We start from the raw sequence: 20,235 nt of genomic DNA, 5'->3' as shown, positions 1-20,235 counted from the left end.
GAATAATGCAACCAAACCGTATCACACTCTTGAATAATGCAACCAAACCGTATTACACTCTTGAATAATGCAACCAACCCGTATCACGCTCTTGAATAATGCAACCAAACCGTATTACGCTCTTGAATAATGCAACCAAACCGTGTCACGCTCTTGAATAATGCAACCAACCCGTATCACGCTCTTGAATAATGCAACCAACCCGTATCACACTCTTGAATAATGCAACCAAACCGTATTACACTCTTGAATAATGCAACCAAACCGTATTACACTCTTGAATAATGCAACCAAACCGTATCACACTCTTGAATAATGCAACCAAACCGTATTACACTCTTGAATAATGCAACCAAACCATATTACACTCTTGAATAATGCAACCAAACCGTATTACACTCTTGAATAATGCAACCAAACCGTATTACACTCTTGAATAATGCAACCAAACCGTATTACACTCTTGAATAATGCAACCAAACCGTATCACACTCTTGAATAATGCAACCAACCCGTATCACACTCTTGAATAATGCAACCAAACCGTATTACACTCTTGAATAATGCAACCAAACCGTATTACACTCTTGAATAATGCAACCAAACCGTATTACACTCTTGAATAATGCAACCAAACCGTATTACACTCTTGAATAATGCAACCAAACCGTATCACACTCTTGAATAATGCAACCAACCCGTATCACACTCTTGAATAATGCAACCAAACCGTATTACACTCTTGAATAATGCAACCAAACCGTATTACACTCTTGAATAATGCAACCAAACCGTATCACAATCTTGAATAATGCAACCAAACCGTATCACAATCTTGAATAATGCAACCAAACCGTATCACAATCTTGAATAATGCAACCAAACCGTATCACGCTCTTGAATAATGCAACCAAACCGTATTACACTCTTGAATAATGCAACCAAACCGTATTACACTCTTGAATAATGCAACCAAACCGTATTACACTCTTGAATAATGCAACCAAACCGTATCACGCTCTTGAATAATGCAACCAAACCGTATCACCCATGCTCTTGAATAATGCAACCAAACCGTATCACGCTCTTGAATAATGCAACCAAACCGTATCACGCTCTTGAATAATGCAACCAAACCGTATCACGCTCTTGAATAATGCAACCAAACCGTATTACGCTCTTGAATAATGCAACCAAACCGTATCACGCTCTTGAATAATGCAACCAAACCGTATTACGCTCTTGAATAATGCAATCAAACCGTATTACGCTCTTGAATAATGCAACCAAACCGTATTACGCTCTTGAATAATGCAACCAAACCGTATTACGCTCTTGAATAATGCAACCAAACCGTATCACGCTCTTGAATAATGCAACCAAACCGTATCACGCTCTTGAATAATGCAACCAAACCATATCACGCTCTTGAATAATGCAACCAAACCGTATTACTCTCTTGAATAATGCAACCAAACCGTATCACGCTCTTGAATAATGCAACCAAACCGTATTACGCTCTTGAATAATGCAACCAAACCGTATTACGCTCTTGAATAATGCAACCAAACCGTATTACGCTCTTGAATAATGCAACCAAACCGTATTACGCTCTTGAATAATGCAACCAAACCGTATTACACTCTTGAATAATGCAACCAAACCGTATTACACTCTTGAATAATGCAACCAAACCCTATCACATTCTTGAATAATGCAACCAAACCGTATCACACTCTCGAATAATGCAACCAAACCGTATTACACTCTTGAATAATGCAACCAAACCGTATCACACTCTTGAATAATGCAACCAAACCGTATCACACTCTTGAATAATGCAACCAAACCGTATCACACTCTTGAATAATGCAACCAAACCGTATTACACTCTTGAATAATGCAACCAAACCGTATCACACTCTTGAATAATGCAACCAACCCGTATCACGCTCTTGAATAATGCAACCAAACCGTATCACGCTCTTGAATAATGCAACCAAACCGTATCACGCTCTTGAATAATGCAACCAAACCGTATCACGCTCTTGAATAATGCAACCAAACCGTATCACGCTCTTGAATAATGCAACCAAACCGTATTACACTCTTGAATAATGCAACCAAACCGTATCACGCTCTTGAATAATGCAACCAAACCGTATCACGCTCTTGAATAATGCAACCAAACCGTATTACGCTCTTGAATAATGCAACCAAACCGTATTACGCTCTTGAATAATGCAACCAAACCGTATTACGCTCTTGAATAATGCAACCAAACCGTATTACGCTCTTGAATAATGCAACCAAACCGTATCACGCTCTTGAATAATGCAACCAAACCGTATCACGCTCTTGAATAATGCAACCAAACCGTATCACGCTCTTGAATAATGCAACCAAACCGTATCACGCTCTTGAATAATGCAACCAAACCGTATCACACTCTTGAATAATGCAACCAACCCGTATCACACTCTTGAATAATGCAACCAAACCGTATCACACTCTTGAATAATGCAACCAACCCGTATCACACTCTTGAATAATGCAACCAAACCGTATTACACTCTTGAATAATGCAACCAAACCGTATTACACTCTTGAATAATGCAACCAAACCGTATCACACTCTTGAATAATGCAACCAAACCGTATTACACTCTTGAATAATGCAACCAACCCGTATCACGCTCTTGAATAATGCAACCAAACCGTATTACGCTCTTGAATAATGCAACCAAACCGTGTCACGCTCTTGAATAATGCAACCAACCCGTATCACGCTCTTGAATAATGCAACCAACCCGTATCACACTCTTGAATAATGCAACCAAACCGTATTACACTCTTGAATAATGCAACCAAACCGTATTACACTCTTGAATAATGCAACCAAACCGTATCACACTCTTGAATAATGCAACCAAACCGTATTACACTCTTGAATAATGCAACCAAACCATATTACACTCTTGAATAATGCAACCAAACCGTATTACACTCTTGAATAATGCAACCAAACCGTATTACACTCTTGAATAATGCAACCAAACCGTATTACACTCTTGAATAATGCAACCAAACCGTATCACACTCTTGAATAATGCAACCAACCCGTATCACACTCTTGAATAATGCAACCAACCCGTATTACACTCTTGAATAATGCAACCAAACCGTATTACACTCTTGAATAATGCAACCAAACCGTATTACACTCTTGAATAATGCAACCAAACCGTATTACACTCTTGAATAATGCAACCAAACCGTATCACACTCTTGAATAATGCAACCAACCCGTATCACACTCTTGAATAATGCAACCAAACCGTATTACACTCTTGAATAATGCAACCAAACCGTATTACACTCTTGAATAATGCAACCAAACCGTATCACAATCTTGAATAATGCAACCAAACCGTATCACAATCTTGAATAATGCAACCAAACCGTATCACAATCTTGAATAATGCAACCAAACCGTATCACGCTCTTGAATAATGCAACCAAACCGTATTACACTCTTGAATAATGCAACCAAACCGTATTACACTCTTGAATAATGCAACCAAACCGTATTACACTCTTGAATAATGCAACCAAACCGTATCACGCTCTTGAATAATGCAACCAAACCGTATCACGCTCTTGAATAATGCAACCAAACCGTATCACGCTCTTGAATAATGCAACCAAACCGTATCACGCTCTTGAATAATGCAACCAAACCGTATCACGCTCTTGAATAATGCAACCAAACCGTATTACGCTCTTGAATAATGCAACCAAACCGTATCACGCTCTTGAATAATGCAACCAAACCGTATTACGCTCTTGAATAATGCAATCAAACCGTATTACGCTCTTGAATAATGCAACCAAACCGTATTACGCTCTTGAATAATGCAACCAAACCGTATTACGCTCTTGAATAATGCAACCAAACCGTATCACGCTCTTGAATAATGCAACCAAACCGTATCACGCTCTTGAATAATGCAACCAAACCGTATCACGCTCTTGAATAATGCAACCAAACCGTATTACTCTCTTGAATAATGCAACCAAACCGTATCACGCTCTTGAATAATGCAACCAAACCGTATTACGCTCTTGAATAATGCAACCAAACCGTATTACGCTCTTGAATAATGCAACCAAACCGTATTACGCTCTTGAATAATGCAACCAAACCGTATTACGCTCTTGAATAATGCAACCAAACCGTATTACACTCTTGAATAATGCAACCAAACCGTATTACACTCTTGAATAATGCAACCAAACCCTATCACATTCTTGAATAATGCAACCAAACCGTATCACACTCTCGAATAATGCAACCAAACCGTATTACACTCTTGAATAATGCAACCAAACCGTATCACACTCTTGAATAATGCAACCAAACCGTATCACACTCTTGAATAATGCAACCAAACCGTATCACACTCTTGAATAATGCAACCAAACCGTATTACACTCTTGAATAATGCAACCAAACCGTATCACACTCTTGAATAATGCAACCAACCCGTATCACGCTCTTGAATAATGCAACCAAACCGTATTACACTCTTGAATAATGCAACCAAACCGTATCACGCTCTTGAATAATGCAACCAAACCGTATTACACTCTTGAATAATGCAACCAAACCGTATTACACTCTTGAATAATGCAACCAAACCGTATCACACTCTTGAATAATGCAACCAAACTGTATCACACTCTTGAATAATGCAACCAACCCGTATCACACTCTTGAATAATGCAACCAAACCGTATCACACTCTTGAATAATGCAACCAACCCGTATCACACTCTTGAATAATGCAACCAAACCGTATTACACTCTTGAATAATGCAACCAAACCGTATTACACTCTTGAATAATGCAACCAAACCGTATTACACTCTTGAATAATGCAACCAAACCGTATCACGCTCTTGAATAATGCAACCAAACCGTATTACACTCTTGAATAATGCAACCAAACCGTATTACACTCTTGAATAATGCAACCAAACCGTATTACACTCTTGAATAATGCAACCAAACCGTATCACGCTCTTGAATAATGCAACCAAACCGTATCACGCTCTTGAATAATGCAACCAAACCGTATCACGCTCTTGAATAATGCAACCAAACCGTATCACGCTCTTGAATAATGCAACCAAACCGTATCACGCTCTTGAATAATGCAACCAAACCGTATTACACTCTTGAATAATGCAACCAAACCGTATCACGCTCTTGAATAATGCAACCAAACCGTATCACGCTCTTGAATAATGCAACCAAACCGTATTACGCTCTTGAATAATGCAACCAAACCGTATTACGCTCTTGAATAATGCAACCAAACCGTATTACGCTCTTGAATAATGCAACCAAACCGTATTACGCTCTTGAATAATGCAACCAAACCGTATCACGCTCTTGAATAATGCAACCAAACCGTATCACGCTCTTGAATAATGCAACCAAACCGTATCACGCTCTTGAATAATGCAACCAAACCGTATCACGCTCTTGAATAATGCAACCAAACCGTATCACGCTCTTGAATAATGCAACCAAACCGTATTACGCTCTTGAATAATGCAACCAAACCGTATCACGCTCTTGAATAATGCAACCAAACCGTATTACGCTCTTGAATAATGCAACCAAACCGTATTACGCTCTTGAATAATGCAACCAAACCGTATTACGCTCTTGAATAATGCAACCAAACCGTATTACACTCTTGAATAATGCAACCAAACCGTATTACACTCTTGAATAATGCAACCAAACCGTATCACACTCTTGAATAATGCAACCAACCCGTATCACACTCTTGAATAATGCAACCAACCTGTATCACACTCTTGAATAATGCAACCAAACCGTATTACACTCTTGAATAATGCAACCAAACCGTATTACACTCTTGAATAATGCAACCAAACCGTATTACACTCTTGAATAATGCAACCAAACCGTATCACACTCTTGAATAATGCAACCAAACTGTATCACACTCTTGAATAATGCAACCAACCCGTATCACACTCTTGAATAATGCAACCAAACCGTATCACACTCTTGAATAATGCAACCAACCCGTATCACACTCTTGAATAATGCAACCAAACCGTATTACACTCTTGAATAATGCAACCAAACCGTATTACACTCTTGAATAATGCAACCAAACCGTATTACACTCTTGAATAATGCAACCAAACCGTATCACGCTCTTGAATAATGCAACCAAACCGTATCACGCTCTTGAATAATGCAACCAAACCGTATCACGCTCTTGAATAATGCAACCAAACCGTATCACGCTCTTGAATAATGCAACCAAACCGTATCACGCTCTTGAATAATGCAACCAAACCGTATTACACTCTTGAATAATGCAACCAAACCGTATCACGCTCTTGAATAATGCAACCAAACCGTATCACGCTCTTGAATAATGCAACCAAACCGTATTACGCTCTTGAATAATGCAACCAAACCGTATTACGCTCTTGAATAATGCAACCAAACCGTATTACGCTCTTGAATAATGCAACCAAACCGTATTACGCTCTTGAATAATGCAACCAAACCGTATCACGCTCTTGAATAATGCAACCAAACCGTATCACGCTCTTGAATAATGCAACCAAACCGTATCACGCTCTTGAATAATGCAACCAAACCGTATCACGCTCTTGAATAATGCAACCAAACCGTATCACGCTCTTGAATAATGCAACCAAACCGTATTACGCTCTTGAATAATGCAACCAAACCGTATCACGCTCTTGAATAATGCAACCAAACCGTATTACGCTCTTGAATAATGCAACCAAACCGTATTACGCTCTTGAATAATGCAACCAAACCGTATTACGCTCTTGAATAATGCAACCAAACCGTATTACGCTCTTGAATAATGCAACCAAACCGTATTACACTCTTGAATAATGCAACCAAACCGTATTACACTCTTGAATAATGCAACCAAACCGTATTACACTCTTGAATAATGCAACCAAACCGTATCACACTCTCGAATAATGCAACCAAACCGTATCACGCTCTTGAATAATGCAACCAAACCGTATTACGCTCTTGAATAATGCAACCAACCCGTATCACGCTCTTGAATAATGCAACCAACCCGTATCACGCTCTTGAATAATGCAACCAACCCGTATCACGCTCTTGAATAATGCAACCAACCCGTATCACGCTCTTGAATAATGCAACCAAACCGTATCACACTCTCGAATAATGCAACCAAACCGTATTACACTCTTGAATAATGCAACCAACCCGTATCACGCTCTTGAATAATGCAACCAAACCGTATCACACTCTCGAATAATGCAACCAAACCGTATCACGCTCTTGAATAATGCAACCAAACCGTATTACACTCTTGAATAATGCAACCAACCCGTATCACGCTCTTGAATAATGCAACCAAACCGTATTACACTCTTGAATAATGCAACCAACCCGTATCACGCTCTTGAATAATGCAACCAAACCGTATCACACTCTCGAATAATGCAACCAAACCGTATCACGCTCTTGAATAATGCAACCAAACCGTATTACACTCTTGAATAATGCAACCAACCCGTATCACGCTCTTGAATAATGCAACCAAACCGTATCACGCTCTTGAATAATGCAACCAAACCGTATCACACTCTTGAATAATGCAACCAAACCGTATTACACTCTTGAATAACAATTCACAAGCATGTGCAGACAATTAAAGCTTTTTTTCTCGTTCTTACGCGTATTAGCTAAACTTAGCTTGCAAGATGTAGCTTGCAATGGGGAGCAGGTAGCCCAGCGTTTAAGGGCCTTGTACAGGTAACTGAGCGTTTGCTGGTTCGAATCCCAGAGCCGACTAGGTGAAAGAAATCTGCTAGTGTGCCCTTAACCCTAACTGCTCATCTAAGTCGCTCTGGATAAAAAAAGTTGTCTAAAATGTAAGTCAATAATACGGCTAGTCAGCTATGCTAGCTAGTAACGTTAGCATATCAAACGTTAACGTTTACCCCTCTCATATGAAAAGTATAGTTTCAGCATATTAAAGTCACCTTTGAACAAACCAGGCTTCATTTGATCAATATCGTGGAAGTTATTATATGTGGTAAATGCAAAATTGCGACTGAGTACTTTGATAAATCCCCTAGTGAGTTGATCAGCTCCTTGCCTGGATGTTGGCTCAGAGCAGCCAAGGGAGGAAAAACACTGTTGAGCATCACTTTCTTAAATATACAGCGATCATTTCAGAATGTAGCAGGCTGTTACTGCAGTTTCAGGTGAAAACTCAATAAACTATACATTGAAAATGCTGTTTACACTGTCCTGCTTAGAGGGGTGCAGCTGTGGGATGAGTGCTGTGCGTGAACTCCGGAGGTATCGTTTGAGACGTGAGAAATACTTAACTTTACATTACAGTAATGTCTCTCGAGAATCAATACCTCTCGAGAATCTCTAGAAATTCTTCTTAATTCTGGTGAATAAGAATAGACCCTTAGCTCCTACTCTCAAGAATCTTTCAAAATGATTCTTAATTCTCATCACTGAGAATAGACCCTTTCTCTTTGGCACATGTTCCTACTTTCTGACACAGGTGCTTTTTAAATAGACCGGTCAGTAGTTGTTATGCTGGTAACGGTTCATGATGATTTGATGATGATGTGAATGGTTTGTCACTGTGGTACTTTTGGTTGTTGTTGCAGAAGCACATGAATAAAGTAATTTGATTAATTGAATTCACACACACTCTTAGTAGTAAAGGCGTCTCTTTCCTCTCCAGCGTTGACTCCAGTCCATCCAGGACGACCCAGAGAGACTTCAGCATCCAGCTGGATACAGAGGAGGAGTGGGAGGCCCTCATCCTCAACCCCAACGAACCCCTGGTCACACGCAAGGTCAGTGTTACTCACAAAACTTAAATTAGTTGATGTCTTGCAATCCTGTGGAAAGTTATTTGGCATAATTTTTAAAATCCCCATTCAAATCGGTCTGATTAAGCCAGGGATGTCTGTTTCTTTGCATGGGCTGCATCTCAATCCAATTCATTTTTATTTTTTTTGCCACCGTGGCCCGTCGGTGTAACTGCTAAACTGCTTGCTGTACACTGTTTTGTGTGATTATATGCAGCCTGTCTGTCATTTTGATTACCAAAATGTGTCTCTCGACCTGTGCAACTACGTTATAAACTTTAATTTGTAGGCTAGGAGGGTGTAGCAACATCATGATACGTATACGGCAAAGTTGAGTATCTTGTAGGAGCCTAAACCTATGGATGTTACATTGAGCTGGGTGAATAGAATATGAATGACATCATCCAATATGATGTAATAGAAATAAGGCCATGCACCAAAAAACAACATCCTCCCTAATCTTAAACGGCACCGGCCGCCACCGATGCAGAACTACCTGGTCCCAGATCTGTTTGTGCTCTTGTCAGAAATCATGTTGGGGCTGGTTTAGATATTGAATTCAACAAATGTAAAAAGAATCAAGCTGAAACGTGTGTTTTTTGACATGTGCATCCTCATTCTACTATGTGCTCTGGCCAACTCCATTACTGTCATTGCAAGGCAAACGTGTTTCTCATGACAAGGAGTTGACATGATGGCACAAGCAGACTGGCACTCAGGCTAGGACTGTTCTTCTTGACTCACCAATCATCAATCACATGTATGATGACCAATGCCTGTTTGACGAACGACTCTCCCTCTCCTCCCCTCGCTCTCCTAAGCAGGTGAAAGGCGGGATGCTGGCCTGCAGGCGCTGGCTTCGGGGGCGGAGCCTGTACTGCTCCAAGCTGCTGACATCACGGGCCCGCTCGCGCTACCTCTTCCTTGGTTACCTGCTGATTCTGCACGTGGCTGTCCTCATGTGCCTCACCGGCGCCCTCTAGTGCCGTGGGGTTGAAAACAATCACAAATTGCAGATAGAAATATAATTTATAGAGCAGACTGAGGCACGTTTCCTCCATGACAAAGACGATTTGTTCTGCGCAATGTTTTTCTATGTAGTTCACTTGACACTGGGGGTGTTAACATTGCAGATACAAATGTCATGTGTAGACAAGACACCATGGCCCGTTTCCTCCACGACAAAGAGGAATGTCTGTTCTACTCCATTTCGAGGTAGTTAACCATGTCTTTTCCCCCTGGAATGTTATTCCACCTTTTAGAATAAGCTGCAGGGTTTTGTCTAGTATCCAGAGTTTTCATAAGAGTGAGGGCTTTTGGGGTGTGTCTCAAGTCTTGTGGCTTCTTCGCCTCACCTCCTTCCCTTGGTTCTCACTGGTCTGAAAAGAAAATGGACAGCTGAAAGTGGGTCCTTTGGCTAGATCCTACCTTCTGGTTTTCGCCCATTTTTTTGTCAGATCAGTGCAGACGGAGGCGAGAGGAAGAAGACTGTTATTGACTATTAAGACTCAGCCTTTGGAGTGTCTCAGGAGAAAGTGCCGTTTCGATCCTGTCTGTTATGTGTTAAAGCCTGAGACGGAACAGAAAGCCATATCCATTCTACATGAACGCTAGCCTAAGACGTGTGTGTGTGTGTGTGTGTGTGTGTGTGTGTGTGTGTGTGTGTGTGTGTGTGTGTGTGTGTGTGTGTGTGTGTGTGTGTGTGTGTGTGTGTGTGTGTGTGTGTGTGTGTGTGTGTGTGTGTGTGTTGGTGTGTGTTGGTGTGTGTGTGTCAACCTGGCACGACCAGGCCATGGCACAATGTTCCCTTTGGCACCCCCTGGTGTCTCCTGGGTAATAACTGTCTCATGGTGGCCTTGGCACAATTCTAAGGTCTATTCTATAGCTGCTGCATTCAAAGCTATGCACTAAAACTCTCATCAGGGGGTGTTTTTTTCCCTTCTCTCCTTCAGCAAAGATATTCAACATAATGTAGGGCCAGGAGTTTTATCTGACCACGTGTCCTGATAAGGAAATACTGATCTGGACCCTAGTAATAGGATCTAACTGGACCCTAGTGATAGGATCTAACTGGTCCCTAGTAATAGGATCTAACATGCCCCTAGTAATAGGATCTAACTGGCCCCTAGTGATAGGATCTAACTGGCCCCTAGTAATAGGATCTAACTGGCCCCTAGTAATAGGATCTATCTGGCCCCTAGTAATAGGATCTATCTGCCCCTAGTAATAGGATCTATCTGCCCCCTAGTAATAGGATCTAACTGGCCCCTAGTAATAGGATCTAACTGGCCCCTAGTAATAGGATCTAACTGGCCCCTAGTAATAGGATCTAACTGGCCCCTAGTAATATGATCTATCTGGCCCCTAGTAATGTGATCTAACTGGCCCCTAGTAATGTGATCTAACTGGCCCCTAGTAATGTGATCTAACTGGCCCCTAGTAATGTGATCTAACTGGCCCCTAGTAACGTGATCTAACTGGCCCCTAGTAACGTGATCTAACTGGCCCCTAGTAATAGGATCTAACTGGCCCCTAGTAATAGGATCTAACTGGCCCCTAGTAATAGGATCTAACTGGCCCCTAGTAATAGGATCTAACTGGCCCCTAGTAATAGGATCTAACTGGACCCTAGTAATAGGATCTAACTGGACCCTAGTAATAGGCTCTATCTGCACCCTAGTAATAGGATCTAACTGGACCCTAGTAATAGGATCTAACTGGACCCTAGTAATAGGATCTAACTGGACCCTAGTAATAGGATCTAACTGGACCCTAGTAATAGGATCTAACTGGACCCTAGTAATAGGATCTAACTGGACCCTAGTAATAGGATCTTACTGGACCCTAGTAATAGGATCTTACTGGACCCTAGTAATAGGATCTAACTGGAACCTAGTAATAGGACCTATCTGCACCCTAGTAATAGGATCTAACTGGCCCCTAGTAATAGGATCTAACTGGCCCCTAGTAATAGGATCTATCTGGACCCTAGTAATAGGATCTATCTGGACCCTAGTAATAGGATCTAACTGGAACCTAGTAATAGGACCTATCTGCACCCTAGTAATAGGATCTAACTGGCCCCTAGTAATAGGATCTAACTGGCCCCTAGTAATAGGATCTAACTGGCCCCTAGTAATAGGATCTAACTGGCCCCTAGTAATAGGATCTAACTGGCCCCTAGTAATTGGATCTATCTGGAACCTAAAGGTTTTACCTTGTCAGATCACATGGTCTGAAGAATATCCTTCTACCCCGTTTGTGAGCATGTACCCTGGTAAGTGTGTAAGTAAGACGTTGTATTTAAGGGTGGAGTGTAAAAGGGTGCAAGTGTGCACCCTTGAAAGTCTACTGTGTGTATTTATGTATCTGTATTTGTTGCTCTGTGCCCCCCAATGCTCTGTTGTTCACTGTACATTTCTACTTCATCTGTTGATTGATTACATGCTGATTTAATCACTTGATTGATAGTGCAGGTTGGCAATTCACAAAGCAGGAGACAATATGTCAGCCATCTTACTTTGAGACAGTTTGGGATATAATTCGTATTTCTCTGGTTCGTATCTCATCTGTTTCAAGTTTAGCATGGGAAGTACTGAGAGAATGTCATACTTCTAACAAGTGTGTTTTACCTCTCTGCACTAGGAAATATGAAGCCTGACTGACAAGCTGTTTGTTTGTGCCATCATGCCAACTCTTTCACACTCATTGTTATACCAAACACGTTTGGCTTGACAATGAGCAATGGAGTTGGCCAGAACACAAACAGATTTGGGACCAGGATAGGAAATCTGGTGTTTCAGAATACTTACGGTAGTTAGCCAGCTGAGCTAAAAACATTGCTCCTGCTTTGTGGGATACCACCATAGAGAATGATAGAGGCCTCTAGTGGCCAAAAGGCTGTATTAGCATGGGTAGCGCCATTGAGGGCTTCCACCATTTTAATGTAGTCAACTGGGTAGACTTCCGACTTCATTGGCTGATCCCTCCTGGTAACCCTGTTGGAGTCATGTCCAACCGGGTCATTAGGAGGGATCAGCTAATCGTGAAGAAGAATATTGACTACTTCAATGGCACTGCCCATGCTGTCAGACGCTGTAATGGCACAGATACAAAGATAATGGATACCACCCTGTTCTAACGTTGGTGTTATGGTACCGTGGTCCTGATGGTCTGTATAGATGAGTCCTCTATCTATCTCTATGGATACCACCCTGTTCTAACGTTGGTGGTGTGGTACCGTGGTCCTGATGGTCTGTATAGATGAGTCCTCTATCTATCTCTATGGATACCACCCTGTTCTAACGGTGGTGTTATGGTACCGTGGTCCTGATGGTCTGTATAGATGAGTCCTCTATCTATCTCTATGGATACCACCCTGTTCTAACGGTGGTGTTATGGTACCGTGGTCCTGATGGTCTGTATAGATGAGTCCTCTATCTATCTCTATGGATACCACCCTGTTCTAACGTTGGTGTTATGGTACCGTGGCCCTGATGGTCTGTATAGATGAGTCCTCTATCTATCTCTATGGATACCACCCTGTTCTAACGTTGGTGTTATGGTACCGTGGCCCTGATGGTCTGTATAGATGAGTCCTCTATCTATCTCTATGGATACCACCCTGTTCTAACGTTGGTGTTATGGTACCGTGGTCCTGATGGTCTGTATAGATGAGTCCTCTATCTATCTCTATGGATACCACCCTGTTCTAACGTTGGTGTTGTGGTCCTGATGGTCTGTATAGATGAGTCCTCTATCTATCTCTATGGATACCACCCTGTTCTAACGTTGGTGTTATGGTACCGTGGTCCTGATGGTCTGTATAGATGAGTCCTCTATCTATCTCTATGGATACCACCCTGTTCTAACGTTGGTGTTGTGGTCCTGATGGTCTGTATATATGGTGTGATTGAGGAAAAGATGACAAAATACATCTATTTATAAGAGGAAATGCTACTGAGTGAAACCGAATTGTCATATTTTCTAAATAGGCTCTATTTTTTAGAAGTCAAATCGTTTGGACAGCAATACTATCCTATCCAGGCATTAATGGGTTCAATACCTTGAGGTTGACTTTCACCAAGAAAGGAATTTTAATAAATCTGTTTGAAAAACACGACTCAAGTTGCCTGTTTTTGATGTGTGTGGACGTGAAGTCCCCACAGAAATAGTAAACGAACAACAAAGATTTGATCAACTGGGGACATTTTGTTTGTCCCCACAACTAACTGGCCCCTAGTAATAGGATCTAACTGGCCCCTAGTAATAGGATCTAACTGGCCCCTAGTAATAGGATCTAACTGGACCCTAGTAATAGGATCTAACTGGACCCTAGTAATAGGATATATCTGGACCCTAGTAATAGGATATATCTGGACCCTAGTAATAGGATCTAACTGGACCCTAGTAATAGGATCTAACTGGACCCTAGTAATAGGATCTAACTGGACCCTAGTAATAGGATCTAACTGGACCCTAGTAATAGGATATATCTGGACCCTAGTAATAGGATCTAACTGGCCCCTAGTAATAGGATCTAACTGGACCCTAGTAATAGGATCTAACTGGCCCCTAGTAATAGGATCTAACTGGACCCTAGTAATAGGATCTAACTGGCCCCTAGTAATAGGATCTAACTGGACCCTAGTAATAGGATCTAACTGGACCCTAGTAATAGGATCTAACTGGACCCTAGTAATAGGATCTAACTGGACCCTAGTAATAAAATCTATCTGGGCCCTAGTAATAGGATATAACTGGAACCTAGACTTTGTCCTGGTCAAGTTGCATGGTCAGAAAAACCTACTAGCTGTTTCATATTTAGCATGGGAGGTAATGAGAGAATGTCATACTAATAACAAGTGTGTGTATTACCTCTCTACACTAGGAAATATGTAGCCTGAGTGACGGTCTGTGGCATCATGCCAACTCCTTCACATTTGCTTGGCTTGAGAATGAACGATGGAATTGCCCAGAGCACAAAACCAGTGGAAGCAGAATAGCCCCAAAACATAACTGATCCACCACCATTTCTTTACAGTAGGGGGTTGTGACATTTTAGCTATTTCTTATGATTACAAAACGACATGAAAGAATGAAACTGAAGAAAGGACATGTAAAATAGAGAGAACTTTCCAGCGAATGTGGATCAGTAAGGATGAATACAAGGAGGCCAGAGCTTCCATCGTCCACAGGAAGTGCTTCTAACCACCATTCCCTGCACCCCTGTATCCCGCTCCAACCAGCATATGACCCCACCATCCTCCTGATAAATGTGGTCATTTTGCTGAAGTTGTGAAGTTTCCCCTAGCTACAGATCTAGGATCAGCTTCCCCTTCCCCAATCGTAAGTGCAAAACTGATCCAAGATCAGTGTCTAGGGGCACACCCTACCCCTTAATACACCGTCCCATGACCTTCCACTCTTGTGACCTCTGACACCCACCGTCTTAAAAACTCTCTCTTTGGCCGCAAATATGAGTATAAGACGAGTCAACAACATTATTTGGACATGAGAAAATGAACTTTTAAAAGTGAGATTTTGACTGGGCAGTTATTTAAAAAAAATTCAGATTTGTAAAGCAAATTTCTTATTTTCAATGACGTCCTAGGAACAGTGGGTTAACTGCCTGTTCAGGGGCAGAACGACAGATTTGTACCTTGTCAGCTCGGGGATTCGAACTTGCGACCTTTCGGTTACTAGCCCAAGGCTCTAACCACTAGGCTACCCTGCCACCCCATTATTGATGAACAGACTGGGATTCTCAGTGTTACACAGAAATCATTCATCATTTGACTTTATTTCTATTACTGTATAAAGTTTTTCTAAATCACATTTGACACAATGAGATATAATACCTTATAAGCCCTTGAAGTAGTCAGAAAAAATATAAATCTCCTGCTAAAATGTAATGCTTGTCACGCCCTGACCTTAGAGAGCTTTTTTGTCTCTATTTTGGTTTGGTCAGGGTGTGATTTGGGTGGGCATTCAAATCAAATCAAATTTTATTTGTCACATACACATGGTTAGCAGATGTTAATGCGAGTGTAGCGAAATGCTTGTGCTTCTAGTTCCGACAATGCAGTAATAACCAACAAGTAATCTAACTAACAATTCCAAAACTACTGTCTTATACACAGTGTAAGGGGATAAAGAATATGTACATAAAGATATATGAATGAGTGATGGTACAGAGCAGCATAGGCAAGATACAGTAGATGGTATCGAGTACAGTATATACATATGAGATGAGTATGTAAACAAAGTGACATAGTTCAAGTGGCTAGTGATACATGTATTACATAAGGATGCAGTAGATGATATAGAGTACAGTATATACGTATGCATATGAGATGAATAATGTAGGGTATGTAACATTATATAAGGTAGCATTGTTTAAAGTGGCTAGTGATATATTTTACATCATTTCCATCAATTCCCATTATTAAAGTGGCTGGAGTTGAGTCAGTGTCAGTGTGTTGGCAGCAGCCACTCAATGTTAGTGGTGGCTGTTTAACAGTCTGATGGCCTTGAGATAGAAGCTGTTTTTCAGTCTCTCGGTCCCAGCTTTGATGCACCTGTACTGACCTCGCCTTCTGGATGATAGCGGGGTGAACAGGCAGTGGCTCGGGTGGTTGATGTCCTTGATGATCTTTATGGCCTTCCTGTAACATCGGGTGGTGTAGGTGTCCTGGAGGGCAGGTAGTTTCAAATCAAATCAAATTTATTTATATAGCCCTTCGTACATCAGCTGATATCTCAAAGTGCTGTTCAGAAAGTTTGCCCCCGGTGATGCGTTGTGCAGACCTCACTACCCTCTGGAGAGCCTTACGGTTGTGGGCGGAGCCTTACGGTTGCCGTACCAGGCGGTGATAAAGCCCGCCAGGATGCTCTCGATTGTGCATCTGTAGAAGTTTGTGAGTGCTTTTGTTGACGAGCCAAATTTCTTCAGCCTCCTGAGGTTGAAGAGGCGCTGCTGCGCCTTCTTCACGATGCTGTCTGTGTGAGTGGACTAATTCAGTTTGTCTGTGATGTGTATGCCGAGGAACTTAAAACTTGCTACCCTCTCCACTACTGTTCCATCGATGTGGATAGGGGGGTGTTCCCTCTGCTGTTTCCTGAAGTCCACAATCATCTCCTTAGTTTTGTTGACGTTGAGTGTGAGGTTATTTTCCTGACACCACACTCCAAGGGCCCTCACCTCCTCCCTGTAGGCCGTCTCGTCGTTGTTGGTAATCAAGCCTACCACTGTTGTGTCGTCCGCAAACTTGATGATTGAGTTGGAGCGTGCGAGGCCACGCAGTCGTGGGTGAACAGGGAGTACAGGAGAGGGCTCAGAACGCACCCTTGTGGGGCCCCAGTGTTGAGGATCAGCGGGGTGGAGATGTTGTTGCCTACCCTCACCACCTGGGGGCGGCCCGTCAGGATGTCCAGTACCCAGTTGCACAGGGCGGGGTCGAGACCCAGGGTCTCGAGCTTGATGACGAGCTTGGAGGGTACTATGGTGTTGAATGCCGAGCTGTAGTCGATGAACAGCATTCTCACATAGGTATTCCTCTTGTCCAGATGGGTTAGGGCAGTGTGCAGTATGGTTGAGATTGCATCGTCTGTGGACCTATTTGGGCGGTAAGCAAATTGGAGTGGGTCTAGGGTGTCAGGTAGGGTGGAGGTGATATGGTCCTTGACTAGTCTCTCAAAGCACTTCATGATGACGGATGTGAGTGCTACGGGGCGGTAGTGGTTTAGCTCAGTTACCTTAGCTTTCTTGGAAACAGGAACAATGGTGGCCCTCTTGAAGCATGTGGGAACAGCAGACTGGTATAGGGATTGATTGAATATGTCCGTAAACACACCGGCCAGCTGGTCTGCGCATGCTCTGAGGGCGCGGCTGGGGATGCCGTCTGGGCCTGCAGCCTTGCGAGGGTTAACACGTTTAAATGTCTTACTCACCTCGGCTGCAGTGAAGGAGAGTCCGCATGTTTTCGTTGCAGGCCGTGTCAGTGGCACTGTATTGTCCTCAAAGCGGGCAAAAAAGTTATTTAGTCTGCCTGGGAGCAAGACATCCTGGTCCGTGACTGGGCTGGTTTTCTTCTTGTAGTCCGTGATTGACTGTAGACCCTGCCACATGCCTCCTGTGTCTGAGCCATTGAATTGAGATTCTACTTTGTCTCTGTACTGACGCTTAGCTTGTTTGATAGGCTTGCGGAGGGAATAGCTGCACTGTTTGTATTCGGTCATGTTACCAGTCACCTTGCCCTGATTAAAAGCAGTGGTTTGCGCTTTCAGTTTCACGCGAATGCTGCCGTCAATCCGCGGTTTCTGGTTAGGGAATGTTTTAATCGTTACTATGGGAATGACATCTTCAACGCACGTTCTAATGAACTCGCACACCGAATCAGCGTATTCGTCAATATTGTTATCTGACGCAATACGAAACATATCCCAGTCCACGTGATGGAAGCCGTCTTGGAGTGTGGAGTCAGCTTGGTCGGACCAGCGTTGGGCAGACCTCAGCGTGGGAGCCTCTTGTTTTAGTTTCTGTCTGTAGGCAGGGATCAACAAAATGGAGTCGTGGTCAGCTTTTCCGAAAGGGGGGCGGGGCAGGGCCTTATATGCGTCGCGGAAGTTAGAGTAACAATGATCCAAGGTTTTTCCACCCCTGGTTGTGCAATCGATATGCTGATAAAATTTAGGGAGTCTTGTTTTCAGATTAGCCTTGTTAAAATCCCCAGCTACAATGAATGCAGCCTCCGGATAAATGGATTCCAGTTTGCAAAGAGTCAAATAAAGTTCGTTCAGAGCCATCGATGTGTCTGCTTGGGGGGGGATATATACGGCTGTGATTATAATCGAAGAGAATTCTCTTGGTAGATAATGTGGTCGACATTTGATTGTGAGGAATTCTAAATCAGGTGAACAGAAGGATTTGAGTTCCTGTATGTTTCTTTCATCACACCATGTCTCGTTAGCCATAAGGCATACGCCCCCGCCCCTCTTCTTACCAGAAAGATGTTTGTTTCTGTCGGCGCGATGCGTGGAGAAACCCGCTGGCTGCACCGCCTCCGATAGCGTCTCTCCAGTGAGCCATGTTTCCGTGAAGCAAAGAACGTTACAGTCTCTGATGTCCCTCTGGAATGCTACCCTTGCTCGGATTTCATCAACCTTGTTGTCAAGAGACTGGACATTGGCGAGAAGAATGCTAGGGAGTGGTGCACGATGTGCCCGTCTCCGGAGTCTGACCAGAAGACCGCCTCGTTTCCCTCTTTTTCGGAGTCGTTTTTTTGGGTCGCTGCATGGGATCCATTCCGTTGTCCTGTTTGAAAGGCAGAACACAGGATCCGCTGTTGACGCTGATCTTATATTCAGTAGTTCTTCTCGACTGTATGTAATGAAACCTAAGATGACCTGGGGTACTAATGTAAGAAATAACACGTAAAAAAAAAAAAAACTGCATAGTTTCCTAGGAACGCGAAGCGAGGCGGCCATCTCTGTCGGTGTTCTATTTTCTATGTTTTTGTATTTCTTTGTTTTGGCCTGGTATGGTTCTCAATCAGGGACAGCTGTCTATCGTTGTCTCTGATTGGGAACCATACTTAGGTAGCCCTTTTCCCTCCTTTCTGTGTGGGAAGATAACTTTGTTTGTGGCACATAGCACTTAAGGGTGTTTGTGTTGTGTTGTTTATTGTTTTTGTTGGCGTCACCTAAATAAAGGAATATGTACGCTCATGTCCACTTCCTTTGACGGCTGTGACAATACTCAAATTGAATACCATAATTCAACTGTGAATTAATTGGGAAGAACATTAAAGTCAACTTTAAAACATTTCTAAATGATCTATGACAGTGACTTGATGACATAAAAGCTAACATTCAGTTTAATGTAATTACACATTTTTTTTTCAGAAAGATAATACATAATTAAACAGAAAATATACAGAGAAATTGCTATGCAAAAGCATCTGGCACATTTTACCCTGACTGCCTCTCCACCTCAGGTTTTTACTTGCCATACCAGAGGAAGAGGGGCGCACCGTTGTTGCCAGAATTCAGACTTCTTTCAATGAAGACCATGCCAGCCTCCTCATAAGGAACATCTGCCTTGGGGTTGGATGTAACGGTCAAGGCCTTGATAGGGAGAGATCCATCTTTCTTGAGCCAGACAAACACTGGCCGACCAGATGTTCCCTCGTTGAGGTTAACATTCACCACGGAGAAACCACGCTGCTGTAGGCTGAAATCCTGCTCATGGTTGACGGATAC

General features: G+C 42.4%; 1 protein-coding gene across 4 annotated transcripts in view; it reads left to right on the top strand.

Moving 5' to 3' along the window:
- LOC118375973 (golgin subfamily B member 1-like) overlaps nucleotides 1-14,095 on the top strand; it is a 75,276-nt gene extending 61,181 nt beyond the window's left edge. For 3 of the 4 annotated variants that reach the window (XM_052503858.1, XM_052503859.1, XM_052503856.1), the window contains exons 27-28: nucleotides 8,844-8,958; nucleotides 9,795-14,095. In XM_052503858.1, coding sequence (XP_052359818.1) covers nucleotides 8,844-8,958; nucleotides 9,795-9,956 — 277 coding nt within the window. In that variant the 3' untranslated portion in view covers nucleotides 9,957-14,095. The remainder of the gene's footprint in view (nucleotides 1-8,843; nucleotides 8,959-9,794) is intronic. The other variant, XM_052503857.1, reaches the window with a different exon arrangement.
- Nucleotides 14,096-20,235: the final 6,140 nt, after the last annotated feature.

The sequence above is a fragment of the Oncorhynchus keta genome, unplaced genomic scaffold, assembly GCF_023373465.1.
Source record: "Oncorhynchus keta strain PuntledgeMale-10-30-2019 unplaced genomic scaffold, Oket_V2 Un_contig_18163_pilon_pilon, whole genome shotgun sequence".
In the NCBI taxonomy this organism is placed as follows: Eukaryota; Metazoa; Chordata; class Actinopteri; order Salmoniformes; family Salmonidae; genus Oncorhynchus; species Oncorhynchus keta.
Note: the sequence above shows the minus strand (reverse complement) of the source record. Positions and strands in the feature narration are given on the sequence as shown.